This window comes from Aegilops tauschii, chromosome 3, assembly GCF_002575655.3.
Source record: "Aegilops tauschii subsp. strangulata cultivar AL8/78 chromosome 3, Aet v6.0, whole genome shotgun sequence".
NCBI classification, from domain to species: Eukaryota; Viridiplantae; Streptophyta; class Magnoliopsida; order Poales; family Poaceae; genus Aegilops; species Aegilops tauschii.
In genome coordinates this window covers 592451022-592466237 of record NC_053037.3, presented here as the reverse complement: position 1 = coordinate 592466237, position 15216 = coordinate 592451022, and the positions used below count along the sequence as shown (strand labels likewise).

Genomic DNA, 15216 nt, shown 5'->3' with positions numbered 1-15216 from the left:
TCTCGACCCGGGCATGAGCTTGGAAAACCATTTTCAGCTCTTCGAACATCTCATATGCTCCATGTTTCTCAAAACGCTTTTGGAGACCCGGTTCTAAGCTGTAAAGCATGCCGCACTGAACGAGGGAGTAATCATCAGCACGTGATTGCCAAGCGTTCATAACGTCTTGGTTCTCTGGGATTGGTGCTTCACCTAGCGGTGCTTCTAAGACATAATCTTTCTTGGCAGCTATGAGGATGATCCTCAGGTTCCGGACCCAGTCCGTATAGTTGCTGCCATCATCTTTCAGCTTGGTTTTCTCTAGGAACGCGTTGAAGTTGAGGACAACGTGGGCCATTTGATCTACAAGACATATTGTAAAGATTTTAGACTAAGTTCATGATAATTAAGTTCATCTAATCAAATTATTCAATGAACTCCCACTCAGATAGACATCCCTCTAGTCATCTAAGTGAAACATGATCCGAGTTAACTAGGCCGTGTCCGATCATCACGTGAGACGGACTAGTCAAGATCGGTGAATATCTCCATGTTGATCGTATCTTCTGTACGACTCATGCTCGACCTTTCGGTCTTCCGTGTTCCGAGGCCATGTCTGTACATGCTAGGCTCGTCAAGTCAACCTAAGTGTATTGCGTGTGTTCTGAGGCCATGTCTGTACATGCTAGGCTCGTCAACACCCGTTGTATGCGAACGTGAGAATCTATCACACCCGATCATCACGTGGTGCTTCGAAACAACGAACCTTCGCAACGGTGCACAATTAGGGGGAACACTTTCTTGAAATTATTATAAGGGATCATCTTACTTACTACCGTCGTTCTAAGCAAATAAGATGCAAAACATGATAAACATCACATGCAATCAAATAGTGACATGATATGGCCAATATCATTTTGCTCCTTTGATCTCCATCTTCGGGGCTCCATGATCATCTACGTCACCGGCATGACACCATGATCTCCATCATCATGATCTCCATCATCGTGTCTTCATGAAGTTGTCACGCAAACGATTACTTCTACTTCTATGGCTAACGCGTTTAGCAATAAAGTAAAGTAATTTACATGGCGTTTATTCAATGACACGCAGGTCATACAAAAAATAAAGACAACTCCTATGGCTCCTGCCGGTTGTCATACTCATCGACATGCAAGTCGTGATTCCTATTACAAGAATATGATCAATCTCATACATCACATATATCATTCATCACATCTTCTGGCCATATCACATCACAAGGCACATGCTGCAAAAACAAGTTAGACGTCCTCTAATTGTTGTTGCAAGTTTTTACGTGGCTTCTATAGGTTTCTAGCAAGAACGTTTCTTACCTACGTAAAACCACAACGTGATATGCCAATTTCTATTTACCCTTCATAAGGACCCTTTTCATCGAATCCGTTCCGACTAAAGTGGGAGAGACAGACACCCGCTAGCCACCTTATGCAACTAGTGCATGTCAGTCGGTGGAACCTGTCTCACGAAGCGTACGTGTAAGGTCGGTCCGGGCCGCTTCATCCCACAATACCGCTGAAACAAGATAAGATTAGTAGTGGCAAGAAAAATTGACAACATCTACGCCCACAACTGCTTTGTGTTCTACTCGTGCATAGTAACTACGCATAGGCCTGGCTCTGATACCACTGTTGGAGATCGTAGCAGAATTTTAAAATTTCCTACGCATCACCAAGATCCATCTATGGAGTATACTAGCAACGAGGGGAAAGGAGTGCATCTACATACCCTTGTAGATCGCGAGCGGAAGCGTTCTAATGAACGGGGTTGATGGAGTCGTACTCGCTGTGATCCAAATCACCGATGACCGAGTGCCGAACGGACGGCACCTCCGCGTTCAACACACGTACGGAGCAGCGACGTCTCCTCCTTCTTGATCCAGAAAGGGGGAAGGAGAGGTTGATGGAGATCCAGCAGCACGACGGCGTGGTGGTGGATGTAGCGGGGATCCCGGCAGGGCTTCGCCAAGCGCAAGCGGGAGGGAGAGGTGTTGCAGGGGAGAGGGAGGCGCCAGGGGCTAGGGTACTGCTGCCCTCCCTTCCCCCCACTATATATAGGCCCCTTGGAGGGGGGGGGGGGGCGCCAGCCCTGGAACCCATCTACAAGGGGGGGGGGAACTTCCCCCCAAGTCAAGTGGGGCGCCCCCCACCCCAGGGTTTCCAACCCTAGGCGCAGGGGGAGGCCCATGGGGGGCGCCCCAGCCCACTAAGGGCTGGTTCCCTTCCCGCTTCAGCCCATGGGCCCCTCCGGGATAGGTGGCCCCACCCGGTGGATCCCCGGGACCCTTCCGGTGGTCCCGGTACAATACCGATAACCCCCAAAACTTTCCCGGTGGCCGAAACTGGACTTCCTATATATAATTCTTCACCTCCGGACCATTCCAGAACTCCTCGTGACGTCCGGGATCTCATCCGGGACTCCGAACAACTTTCGGGTTTCCGCATACTAATATCTCTACAACCCTAGCGTCACCAAACCTTAAGTGTGTAGACCCTACGGGTTCGTGAGACATGCAGACATGACCGAGACGCCTCTCCGGTCAATAACCAATAGCGGGATCTGGATACCCATGTTGGCTCCCACATGTTCCACGATGATCTCATCGGATGAACCACGATGTCGAGGATTCAATCAATCCCGTATACAATACCCTTTGTCAATCGGTATGTTACTTGCCCGAGATTCGATCGACGGTATCCCAATACCTTGTTCAATCTCGTTACCGGCAAGTCTCTTTACTCGTACCGTAATGCATGATCCCGTGGCTAACTCCTTAGTCACATTGAGCTCATTATGATGATGCATTACCGAGTGGGCCCAGAGATACCTCTCCGTCATACGGAGTGACAAATCCCAGTCTCGATCCGTGTCAACCCAACAGATACTTTCAGAGATACCTGTAGTGTACCTTTATAGTCACCCAGTTACGTTGTGACGTTTGGCACACCCAAAGCACTCCTACGGCGTCCGGGAGTTACACGATCTCATGGTCTAAGGAAAAGATACTTGACATTGGAAAAGCTCTAGCAAACGAACTACACGATCTTTGAGCTATGCTTAGGATTGGGTCTTGTCCATCACATCATTCTCCTAATGATGTGATCCCGTTATCAATGACATCCAATGTCCATAGTCAGGAAACCATGACTATCTGTTGATCAACGAGCTAGTCAACTAGAGGCTTACTAGGGACACGTTGTGGTCTATGTATTCACACATGTATTACGATTTCCGGTTAACACACTTATAGCATGAACAATAGACAATTATCATGAACAAAGAAATATAATAATAACCATTTATTGCCTCTAGGGCATATTTCCAACAGAGCAACCCAGGCTCGGTCTTCAGCCGGACTAGGCGGAGGGAACACGGGGAGGGGTGGCCGCCCTCGTTGATGATGAGGGCGCCGCACCCGGCGTCTCCTGCGGCTTCGGCTTGACGGGGTAGAGCGCTGGCGACCCGGAGGAGAGCGAACCGGAGCCCGACGACGAGGAGGTCGCCGTCTCCATTCGCCGTGGCATCCAGGAGCTACCACGGCGGCGAGAGAAGGTCGGAGGTGCCGGGTACTCGAGGCGTGGCGTGTTGCCGGTCTCGATGTGGTCGAGGACGGCCTCGAGGGTGCGTCCGGGCACGCCCCACCATTCGCGCCGCCCGTCGGCGTTAAGGCGGCCACGGGGGATGGTGCCGTTGGCGGAGGCGATCTGGTCTTCGCGGCGGCAGTAGAAGTACATCGTCCACTGCGTGTGGCTGTCGGCGGCGTACCTCGGCTCGTTCTGCTGCGCCTCCGACAGCGACGAACGGATTTGGGCGATCTCGGCCCGCCGTTCAGCCCCGGTGGGTACTGGGGGTACCGGGACGCCGCCGGCACTCAACTTCCACGAGCCCGGCACCCGCATGTCTGGGGCGCCGGATAGTCGGCCTCGTAGAAGAGGCGCGCCTCGTCCTCACGGAGATGGCGTCGGCCGAAGCCTTTCGCCACCGCGGCGTCGCCTGGGTAACGCTCGGCCATTGCTCGTCAGCGGGAGAAGAGGGGGAGAGTTGCTTCTGTGGCGAGACGAGGCGAGAGAGAAGGCGAGTTGTGGCGACTGTGGCGTTCACCAGCGGGGAGGTCGACTTTTATAGCCGAAGCGGGGAGGTGAGAACCTGCATTGCCGGGTGAAGCGTGTCGGGAGCGGGCGGGACGCGCGTCGCGGCGCCTTCACTGCGCCTGTGAGGCATCAATGGAGGCTGACCGGCGCGGTAGCCTTGGCATTGATTCCCGCGTGAACCGAGGCGATGAGGACGACGAAGCGGTGTGTCGCTGACTCGGCGAGCCCATTCCTGTTCGCGCCAAAATCAGTTTCCCCGGCGCCCCCAGCGCACCGGGTTTGGCCTGGCTCCACCGGCGCCAGCTTCGGCCCTAACCGGCGAAAAACGGGCTCCTGGAACGCGACTGGGCCGTTTTTGGGCGCCGGCGCTAAAAAACGGCCCTGGTGGGGGGGGGGGGGGCTGTTGGGGGCGCGGCTGGAGATGCTCTAACCTTTCTTGAATCGAAGGTTTGAAATGTCAAGCGTGCAAGTCACACTCGCCTAACATGAAGAGTTTTATTCAAAGCCTGACCCTTCCTCTAATTTCTTTTGCATATTTACAACATTATAAGGTGTCTGGTCGTGCCTAACTGAAGGTAGCAAAGAGTGCATATATGAACTCAACCACATTTTTAAACATGGTGGTGCAATTCAATAAATTAACTTAAAACATAAGAAAAATACTGAATACTCAATCTTCCCGTCAAAAAAGAAAAGAAAAATACCGAATACTTAATCTTCCCGGCAAAAAAGAAAAGAAAAATACTAAATCATTGTTGCAAGGAATGGAGGGCTGTAAGTACTTTTTTACATTTCAACAGCAAATGCATGAATTTACCGAAATAGGGTTTGCCCCCGCTTTATATTATAAAGCAACCATCATTGAATACATTCGAGATACCGAACACCGCACACAACGCACACACCCAAGGCAAGATACAAAGGTGTTAGGCACCAACACACTACCCCACCGACAAAACAATAGAGAGGTGAACCGGACCACAACGAAGCCATGCCTCCAAAGCGGTGACTCCAAGAAGAGTACGACCACGGATAGCCGCCACCGCCCGATCCGCGAAGATCAGATTTTCAGCCAGAGCAAGACGACAAGAGTGGGAACGCTGCGATGGAGCCTTCAGGAAGGGTACGGCGGCAACGGCCACCGCCACCATCGACGAGTCAAAGGACTGGACAAGTGGTGTACCCCGGTGCTCACACCCCACCGGTGCACCCTAACTCCGAATCACCCACAACCACACCACCCACGAGCCCATGGTTGCCCGCCTGCAGCTGAGACGCACGCTACGCCCACAAACGTCGCGCCTCCCGCCACCCGAGCCGTCGCTCTGCAACCAGACAACCCCGAGACCGACACAAAGGCCCCAGCTTTGGACCAACCGACGGCCCTCGACCGACAGATCCCCCCGCAAACGCTCCACTGGTAAACCTGCGCCAACTCGCCCGCGGCCGAGGAAAGGGGAAGAAAGGGGAGCGGACGAATCCGGACCGGCACACCCCGTGCCAGCGACAGGTGATGCGACCGCATCGAGGCCACCTATCCCTCCAACTGAACTCCCCGCCGAACACGAGGAAAGGGGGAGCAGGAGGAGCGGACGCATCCAGATCAGCAAACCGTGCCGACGACTGGTGGCGTGACCGCATCGAGGCCACCTATCCCTCCAACCAAGCTCCCCCGCGAGCACGCCCGTGTCGCCCCACCATGGTAGTTGACACACATCTCCGCGAGGCCATCTGCAACCGCGCGCGCGCCGACGAGGGAGACCAAATCGACCCGCAGCCGCAGCCAAGGAAGCTCACCGGAGATGCCTCCTCGTGCCGCCCGCCGACGTCCGAGCGCCAGACCAGGAAGGTCCCGGCGCGGACACGACCAACACGCCCCGCTAGCCACCACCACTGCGCCGCCGCCCCCACCAGCCCGAAACCAAGGCAGGGATGGCCACTCGCATATCCCTGTCGCCCGCGACCTGCACCACCATTGCGCCAAGCAGGAGCTGGCCCAGGCCTCGCCGGACCCCGCCACCGACGCCTGCCTCGTCGTGACCGCCGCCACGCCAGATCCGCCTGCCGCCATGAGCACCCGCACGCCACCCCCGCCGCTCCACGCACCAGCACGCCCTTTGACGCCCACCTCGTCGCGCCACCGCCACGCGACCGCGCCATAACCACGCAGCCGCGCCGCCTCGCCCTGGGCCAGCGAGGCACCCCGATCCAACCGCGTCGGCCCACGCCAAGGACGCCAGGAGGGGGAACGAGGAGGCCTCGCCGGCGCCGGCGCCGGCCAGGCTTCGCCCGGCCGCGCCCTTTGGCGCCGGCGAGGGAGGAGGGGGCGGAGAAGGTAGTTGACGGCGGCGCGGTAGGGTTCCTCCCCGTCGCCTCACGGGGGGCGACACGGGAGGGTGGGGAAAGTGGTGGAGTGGGGGATGATATGAAAGCTCTTTTTTCTCCAATCAAATGCATGAATTTCTGCTCTACAGGATGCAAGAATGAAAGTTTAGATCTGCACCCCCAGTTCCAGATCAAAGGCCTGAGTGCATGAGTAACTGGATGCACCTTAGTGCATTTGAGTCAAGGTCTGAGATTTATTCGAAACCTGCAGCTCTCTCCCTAATTTGCAGTGGGCATCCAAAGCATTCAATGAAAAGAAAAAGAGTAGCCAGAGAACTTGCAAGGCTGGTGAATATCAGTCAGCGTGGCTACTTGATAACCAAGCTATTTTACTAAATAATAGGAAAATAAGCACCTGTCAACGAACTAACATAACAGAGACCAAATAAGCATAATTCTGCATGCCATTAGGATAAATTTAGTAATATGCCAGGACAAAATTCCTAATAAGAAAATGTAAAAGATATTAATTGCCATTAGGCCGAATTTAGAAGGATGAAGACATGCAAGGAAACACCAAATAAAAATAAAGTGACAGTACTAATTTCCTGTTTCTTCAAATGTTAGATAGGTAGTCTGATAGTCATACAATAAGAATCCACGATAAATACCAGATAATAAGTCTTGAAACCAAACTAGGGAGCTAAGGACCATTGCTGGTACAAGAAAACCATTTCAGACCGTGGAACTATAATTGCTAAAGCAACAATCCCACTAAACAAGGGCCGACATGGCAATCAGATTTTTAGCAACCAAAGGACAGCTCCTGCTGAGATGATCGAAGCCGTCACTGTCCAACAAAGCCCTAAGATTGGCCGGGGAGCCAAGAAACCTTGAGCACGCCTTCTTTAGGCCATCACAGTGGTGCTGCTCAGCTAACGTCAGGATGGTCGCTATTGTGGCTGCGTTGACGAACTTGCATAGCTTTTCCTCGCAAATACTCTTCAGCCGCTCCATGCCATACCTGTCCGCCGCAACAAGCAGATGCTGGCACATGACATCTTCATCTTCCTCTTCTGTCACCTGTAAGGAGTCGGTATACACAAACCAGAGCAATGCCTTGAACACCTCTGCCTCCATTTCATCTATGCGCACGGCACCTGCGGTGTTGCCCTCCTTCATACCGCCAAAGAGCTCCGCACTGAAGACCGGTGATCGGGCAGCGAGCACACAGCGGTGTGCTGCGAAAGTGTGACCATCAACCTCGAAAACCACGTCGGCGCCCTTCTCGGTCTTGAGGAGATCGCCGAGGTGCTGGTGCAGGTCAGATGGGGCCACAGAGACAAATGTTGGAGGGTTTTCTTGGGGCAGATCAAGGGTGGACCCTGGCAAGGAATCTTTCAGGAGGTGAACAACCCAATCTTCAACGCCCCTGAGAAGAATAAAAGAACCGCAGAAGCAACAACAGTGATCATCAAACTGATTCAGAAAATGTAAAGTTTCTGAAAAATCGATGCAACTCAATGTAGAAAGTAACATTTGGTACTGGATACATTCCACATATTAGTCTAGTAGTATGTGATTTCCATGACACAATTCAACACACACAGAGAAACAGAAGATACATATGGGTCAAAACGAAGCCATACTGGTCTAGTGGTATAGCAGTAGTGTGATTATCTACATGCAGGCAAATCCCAATTTGAATGGCAACTTAGAGGTGATATGAGCACAGTTCGCCAGACAAAAAATGGTAAGTAATGACCTAAACTGATTTCACCATACACCTGCAGCAAATCAACGGTTGCAGCAGAGCAAATGGACACACGATGGAGCTGAAAACTACTGTATGATTCTACAGCCACAAAAGTTATGCAGACCGGATGCATTGCTCAGATCCAAAGCGCGCGACCCCGAAACCGACAGAAACCTCGCCTCATCCTAACAACAGCGTAGAAGGAAGCAGTTTGATTTGAAAGAGGCGGGGGAGATGCGCACCTGAGACGGGCCAGGTCGCCGAAGGTCCGGATGGGCACGTTGGTGGCGCAGACGCAGCGGTAGGCGGTGGAGAGCGCGTGGCCCTGGTGCTCCGGGAGGCCGCCCGGCTGCTGCTCCGCCATGGACCGGTGCTTCAAGAAGAGCCAGGCCGCCACCTCCTCGTTCTCCGGGCGGTTCACCCTGCGCTTCCTCGGCACCGACGGCGCCATCTGCGACGAGGCGTGGGAATGTGGGGAGTGGGGTGAGCTTGCGGTTTGGGAGTGGGGAGAGCCCGCCATTATTGGCTTTGGGTTCCACCGGTTCCCCCAGTCGAGAGTTAATTCTACGATAGGCCATGGTGATGGGACGAGACCGTGCGTAGGGCTGCAGCCTACTACAAACAGAGACCTTGCGTGTGGTCTTCGTCTTCAGACTACTGCCCATGTGCTCCTACCTACGTTGAATTGTCAAATGGTTTTTGAAATGCCAAATAAATTGAACAGTTTTTAATATAAATCTCGAGCAATCTGATCGTTCTGTTAAAAAAACTGTGAAAACTTTAGTTTTGCATCCTTTGTGAAAAATAAATTCAGTGCTTAATATTATTTCTCCTTTAGAGCATCAAATGTGATATTTTTCTAAATGTTTTTTAAAAATAGAATCGCATAGGAAACGTGAATTTTTTTTATATATTTTTTGAATTCCTTTTGTTTATGTGCGCATTTTTACAAGCATATTGTTCATGCATTCAGAAGCTATGTTGACTCACTTTGTATGCCAAGGGCATCACCAACATGGACCACCTGCATCCGTCTGGATCGAGCGGTCCGAACTCATTTTGCCATCCAACAAGGTACCCCATCGGTCCGCAGACTGGTCTGGACATCTATTTTGACGCAATCCGGAGCCAAACCAAGGCCGGCTTTGCGGGTGTCCGGACCACTGCCATGGACCCTCTCCGCACGAAGCATTGCTGCGCATTCATGTCAGTCAGCGTCGCTCCAATGCGGACGTGACTCTGTGGCATTGATGTCGGCCAGGGTGGCGGACGAGCGGGCGGTGTCGTTTCAGTGCAAACACGGTGACTGATAAGCCTACTCCAGCCGCCGCACCTATTTAAGTTGTGCTCTGTAGCCGTCCACATCGCATCTCTATGAACCCCTCCTCTACACGCACAACCACCTCCCCGATGTGTGATATCTAAACTCCACCTCCTCTCCCCATCCACCATGCCCAAGTCGTGGTGCTTCGTGGTGGACATGCATGTAGAGGCGAAGCCGTGGCCGCGACGCCATGGTGAAGTTGGCTACGCGGCGGCGCCTCGACAAGGAGCCGGCCTTGTGGTCATGCTTGTCGTGCTTCATGGTGGGCGACGACTAGGGTTGGTGTCGAGCGGCTGGGGGGCAAGAGGAAGAAGAAGAAGGGAGGAAGTGGACTTGGCGGCCCCCCACCACACGCGTGGCATTAAAATAAATGCGCATAGACTGGTTATGTGGCTGATGTGTAGGTTCTCCCGTACTTGTGAAATTAAATAAGACCGGTGGGAGGTAGTTGGGGGGCCGACGCGCGGGCCGAGCTGGACACCGAGCAACACATGGCGCGTCCATCTCATGTTCGCGTGGACGCAAATCGAACCCAAATTTGGGACAGATTTGCATCCACATATACACGTGACAGGCAGTTTTTGCGTTTGTGTCCACACGTTTGGCTATGTTTTCTTTTGCTCACATACCCAAACGGACCAAATGGGCCTGTTGATCGGAGTTGCCCTTATAAATATTCAACTCAAACGGACAAAGCATCAAAAATAGACCTTCCCAGACTATCTCTAGCGCAAGATCTTGGGGTGCAATACATTCAAGTGTATCGGACTGCAAGCAAGTGGAACAACACATTCATCAACGAGCGGGTGGAGAATATCGAGCTATTGTTAATGAAATCTTAGAAACTTCATCTACTTTTACTTCTTGTAATTACTTTTACTTCTTGTAATTTTTGTCTCGAGTCTCGGGTGTCAAATTTAGAAGCTCATAGTCTAGCTAGGTTCAGTATTTCCCTTCCTGTGGGGAGACACATTTGGTTGGGTTTTTTTTTTCTTTTTCGAAAAGGGGATCTCCCCGGCCTCTGCAAGAATGATGCATACGGCCATCTTATTACCAAAATAAAAGGTTCCAACAAGGTTTCAAAGTCTCCGACTGAAAAGTAAATAAAAAGACAGTTCACACAGAGCTAAAAGAGGCTGAACACACAGACTAGCCAAGATAAATACGCCACAACCGGCTGGCTAAAGATAGATAGGGAAACTAATTGCCTATCCTATTACATGTCCGCCATCCAAACCGGTTGAAGATATCCTGAGCTACCATCTTCCAGCGGATAGATCCAGTAACCAAATGCTCCCTGGCCTCCATCGGAGTGAGTAGCGACCATGAACGGATCACGGCCGTGGCTCGGAAAATAACCTGCAAAAAGTGAATACGTGATGTTCTGTTAAAAACCAAATCATTCCTGCAAGTCCAGATAGTCCACAACAAAGCGCAAACTCCAACACGAATATGTCTCGCTAATTCAGGCTCAATCCCAGTGAGCCATGTCCCAAATAACGTAGTGACAGAATTCGGTGGAGTAATATTAAAAGCAATGTGAACCGTCCGCCAAAGTACTCTGGCAAATGGGCAATCAAAAAAGAGATGTTTGATCGTCTCGTCCCGATCACAGAAGCTACACCTCGCAGGTCCTGTCCAATTACGCTTAATCAAATTATCCTTGGTTAAAATAACCTGTTTATGGACAAACCACATAAACACTTTTATTTTCAAAGGAACTTTGACAGCCCAAACATGCTTGGAGGTAGGAATGGAGCTCGAATTAATTACATCAATATACATTGATTTAACCGTGAATACTCCAAACCTAGTCAGTTTCCAGCGTAATTCATCGGGGTGTTGAGAAAGCTGGACATCCATTAGTCTCCGAACTAAACGAAGCCAATCTTCCCAACGATTGCCCATTAACGACCGTCTGAACTGAATATTAAGGGGGATGGATTGAAACACCGTAGCAACGCACACTTCACGTCGTTGAACAATGCAATATAAAGACGGATATTGAATGGCTAAGGGTGTCTCGCCGAGCCAAGTATCCTCCCAGAAGCGCGTAGTAGCGCCGTTGCCAATAACAACCTTTGTCCTATTAAACAGAGATTGTTTGACTTTCATCAGGCCTTTCCAGAAAGGCGAGTCAGTTGGCCTGACTGTGACCTGGGACAAGGACTTTGTTTGTAGGTACTTGCTGCGAAGGATCTGGGCCCACATGGCATCAGTCTCAAAAGAAAGCTTCCACAGCCACTTGCTAAGAAGGCATCTGTTCTTAACTTCAAGATTCTCAATACCAAGACCCCCTTGGTCTTTCGGTCGATAGATGATATCCCATTTTGCAAGTCGGTATTTTCTTTTGAGATCATCACCTTGCCAAAAGAAACGCGATCGATAAAAGTCCAGTCTTTTCCTAACACCAACTGGGACTTGAAAGAACGATAAGAGAAACATAGGCATACTCGTGAGCACCGAATTAATCACAATTAACCGGCCTCCATATGACATGAGCTTGCCCTTCCAGCAACTCAGTTTCTTCTCAAACCGGTCTTCGATGCATTTCCATTCTCTATTGGTCAGCTTTCTATGGTGGATTGGAATACCTAGATACGAGAAAGGTAAATCCCCCAAGTCGCACCCAAACAATTGCCGATAAGCCTCCTGTTCGTCTTTGGCTCTACCAAAGCAGAACAGCTCGCTCTTATGAAAGTTAATCTTTAACCCGGTCAATTGTTCGAAAAGGCATAACACCAGCTTCATATTTCTCGCCTTGGCTAGGTCATGCTCCATAAAGATGATTGTATCATCAGCGTACTGAAGGATGGATACACCTCCATCAACCAGATGAGGTACCAAGCCACCCACTTGACCATTCTCCTTAGCCCTTCCTATCAAGATTGCTAACATATCAACCACAACGTTAAACAAGATAGGGGACATCGGATCTCCTTGTCTTAGGCCTTTATGTGTCTGGAAGTAATGACCGATATCGTCATTCACTTTAATTCCCACACACCCTTTTTGCGTAAATGATTCAACCTGGCGTCGCCAGACTTCATCAAAACCTTTCATTCGCAATGCCTGTTGGAGAAATGGCCATTTAACCTTATCATACGCTTTCTCGAAATCCACCTTAAAAATGACACCATCTAACTTCTTGGAATGGATTTCATGGAGCGTTTCATGAAGGACGACCACCCCTTCAAGGATGTTTCGGTCCGGCATGAAAGCAGTTTGGGAGTGCTGCACCACAGAATGCGCAATCTGTGTGAGCCTATTAGTCCCGACCTTGGTGAATATTTTAAAACTAACATTGAGAAGGCAGATCGGCCTGAACTGCTCAATTCTCACAGCGTCCGTCTTCTTAGGAAGCAGTGTGATAGTTCCAAAATTCAAGTGAAATAATTGAAGCTGTCCAGAGAACAGATCATGAAACATAGGTAACAAATCCCCCTTAATAATATGCCAGCAATTCTTGTAGAACTCCGCCGGAAATCCATCCGGTCCGGGAGCCTTATTATTTTTCAACTGTGCTATAGCATCAAACACCTCCTTCTCCGAAAACGGGGCAACCAGAATATCATTTTCAGCAGCCGAAAGTTGAGGCACATCCTCAGTTCTGGACTCATCGAGAGATACACAATTATCCTCCGGAGGTCCAAATAACTGCCTATAATACTCGGTTATATATGTTTTTAGGTTATCGTGTCCTACAATAGTGCCCTCATCTTGTTCAAGTTGGAATATTCTCTTCTTTCTGTGCTTACCATTAGCAATCAGATGAAAGAATTGAGTATTCGCGTCCCCTTGGACCACTTTGCGAACCTTGGCCCGCAAAGCCCACTTCAATTCTTCTTCGCGGAGAAGTTCTTTCAACCTCTTCTCTGCTTCAGTTTTAACCTGGAGCTCAGCAGGCATCAAAATCGTGGATTCGGCCTTAACGTCCAGATTCTGTATAAGAGAGAGGAGCCTGTCCTTTTCAATCTTATATACCCCACTAAGGTGCTTAGCCCAACCCCGTAAGAAGCTTCGCAAACTCCTAATCTTATTTTGCCAACGCTCAACCGCGGTCCTACCGCCTACACCCTTCGCCCATTCACTAGCGATCAGGTCTAGGAACCCTTCGCGTTCGAACCAGGCCATCTCAAAAGAAAAGGTGTTTTTGTTTCCCACGTGGTTCGGCTCCCCTGAGTCAACGGACAGGGGTGTGTGATCGGAAAAACCCCGTGAAAGAGCTTGAACCGTCACAAGCGGGAACTTCTGTTCCCACTCCACACTCGCAAGAACGCGATCAAGCTTCTCGTAAGTCGGGTTGGGCAAAGAGTTAGCCCAGGTAAACTTTCTACCAGAAAGCTCTATCTCCCTCAGATCCAAGCTTTCAATAATAGTATTGAACATGAACGACCACCTGCCGTCAAAGCTATCATTATTCTTCTCCTCTCTCCTCCTAATGATGTTGAAATCACCCCCAACTAAGATTGGAAACTGTTCGGACCCACAAATCCGAACAAGATCCGCCAAAAATTCCGGTTTAAGCTCGGGCTGTGCGGCACCATAAACCGCCACCAATGCCCAGTTGAAACCATCAACCTTAGACCTGACTCGAAACTTAACCGCGAAGTCACCCATCACTACACTCCGGACTTCAAGCGAATCGCATCTCACACCCAGCAAGATACCACCCGATCTTCCTCGCGGAGGGAGGCAATGCCAATCAAAATCAACACCACCCGCAAGAGAGGAAAGGAACTGGGGCGCAAAGTTGTCTCTACCAGTTTCCGATAGAGCAATAAAATCTAAACGATGCTCCAGAGAAGCCTCAGCAAGAAACCTTCTTTTAGCCAAGTCTTTCAGACCTCTGCTATTCCAAAAGATTCCTTTCTTCACTCATCATGAAATTTTTTAGTCGTCCGAATCCTAGCACTCCTACGAACTGCAGAAGCGGGGTAAATTTTACGCTTCCACTTACGCTTGGGTTTACTAAGTCCTGACTCCCGATCCTCATAACCGGGCTCAGCGGAACAAACAACTGCATTCTCTAAGGGCATATCATCGTCCTCCGACTCATGATTGGATGGTGCTAGATCCACACACATATTATCAAGCACTCTAACCCCTAATGCATTAATCTCATTGTCATTCATGGGTTTAACCGCTGCAATATTACGAATAATTTCTAAGGCACGCTCCGCCTCCAAATCTAACAAATCATTCACCGAAATGGAAATCTCACTATCTGTAGCCCCAAGTGAAACTCCTAATTGGTTTGCATTATTTATAATTTCCTTAGGAGAAAAATGCAATAAAGAATTAGATATGTTGACGGACATACCAGTAGAGATCGCAGCATCATGAAGCTTGGCCGCCCTCATAGCGTACCTCTGCTGCATGTCATCAACCTCCGGAAGCTCCTGAATGCGGGCACTCATCCGCCTCCCCGTCGAGGCTGGGTCCGGGATCCCGCCAAAAGCAACGACCTCTTCCCTAGTAACCCCTCGCGCTGAAACCCGCGAAGGGTCAACCAAGGAAACCGGAGGAGGCGATTGCGGGCTCCCATGCCCCTCGGACAAGTGCCCCAAGCCGAGACCCATAACAACAGGTACGCTGGGAGGAGGCTCGGACCTCCTGACCGCCGACGAGGAAGGAGGAGTCAGGGCCGCCTGCCCCACACCCCCCTCCCCCAACACCACCAAAGGCGCGGGCGCCGCCAC

General features: G+C 50.7%; 1 protein-coding gene across 1 annotated transcript; it reads right to left on the bottom strand.

The window, feature by feature from the left end:
- Positions 1–7015: 7015 nt before the first annotated feature.
- LOC141042533 (BTB/POZ and MATH domain-containing protein 1-like) lies at positions 7016–8743 on the bottom strand. The gene is made up of 2 exons (XM_073511227.1): positions 8433–8743; positions 7016–7866 (listed from the first exon to the last, which is right to left on the bottom strand). The coding sequence occupies exons 1-2, from the start codon at positions 8708–8710 to the stop codon at positions 7209–7211; spliced, it is 936 nt and encodes a 311-aa protein (XP_073367328.1). The 5' UTR covers positions 8711–8743; the 3' UTR covers positions 7016–7208.
- Positions 8744–15216: the final 6473 nt, after the last annotated feature.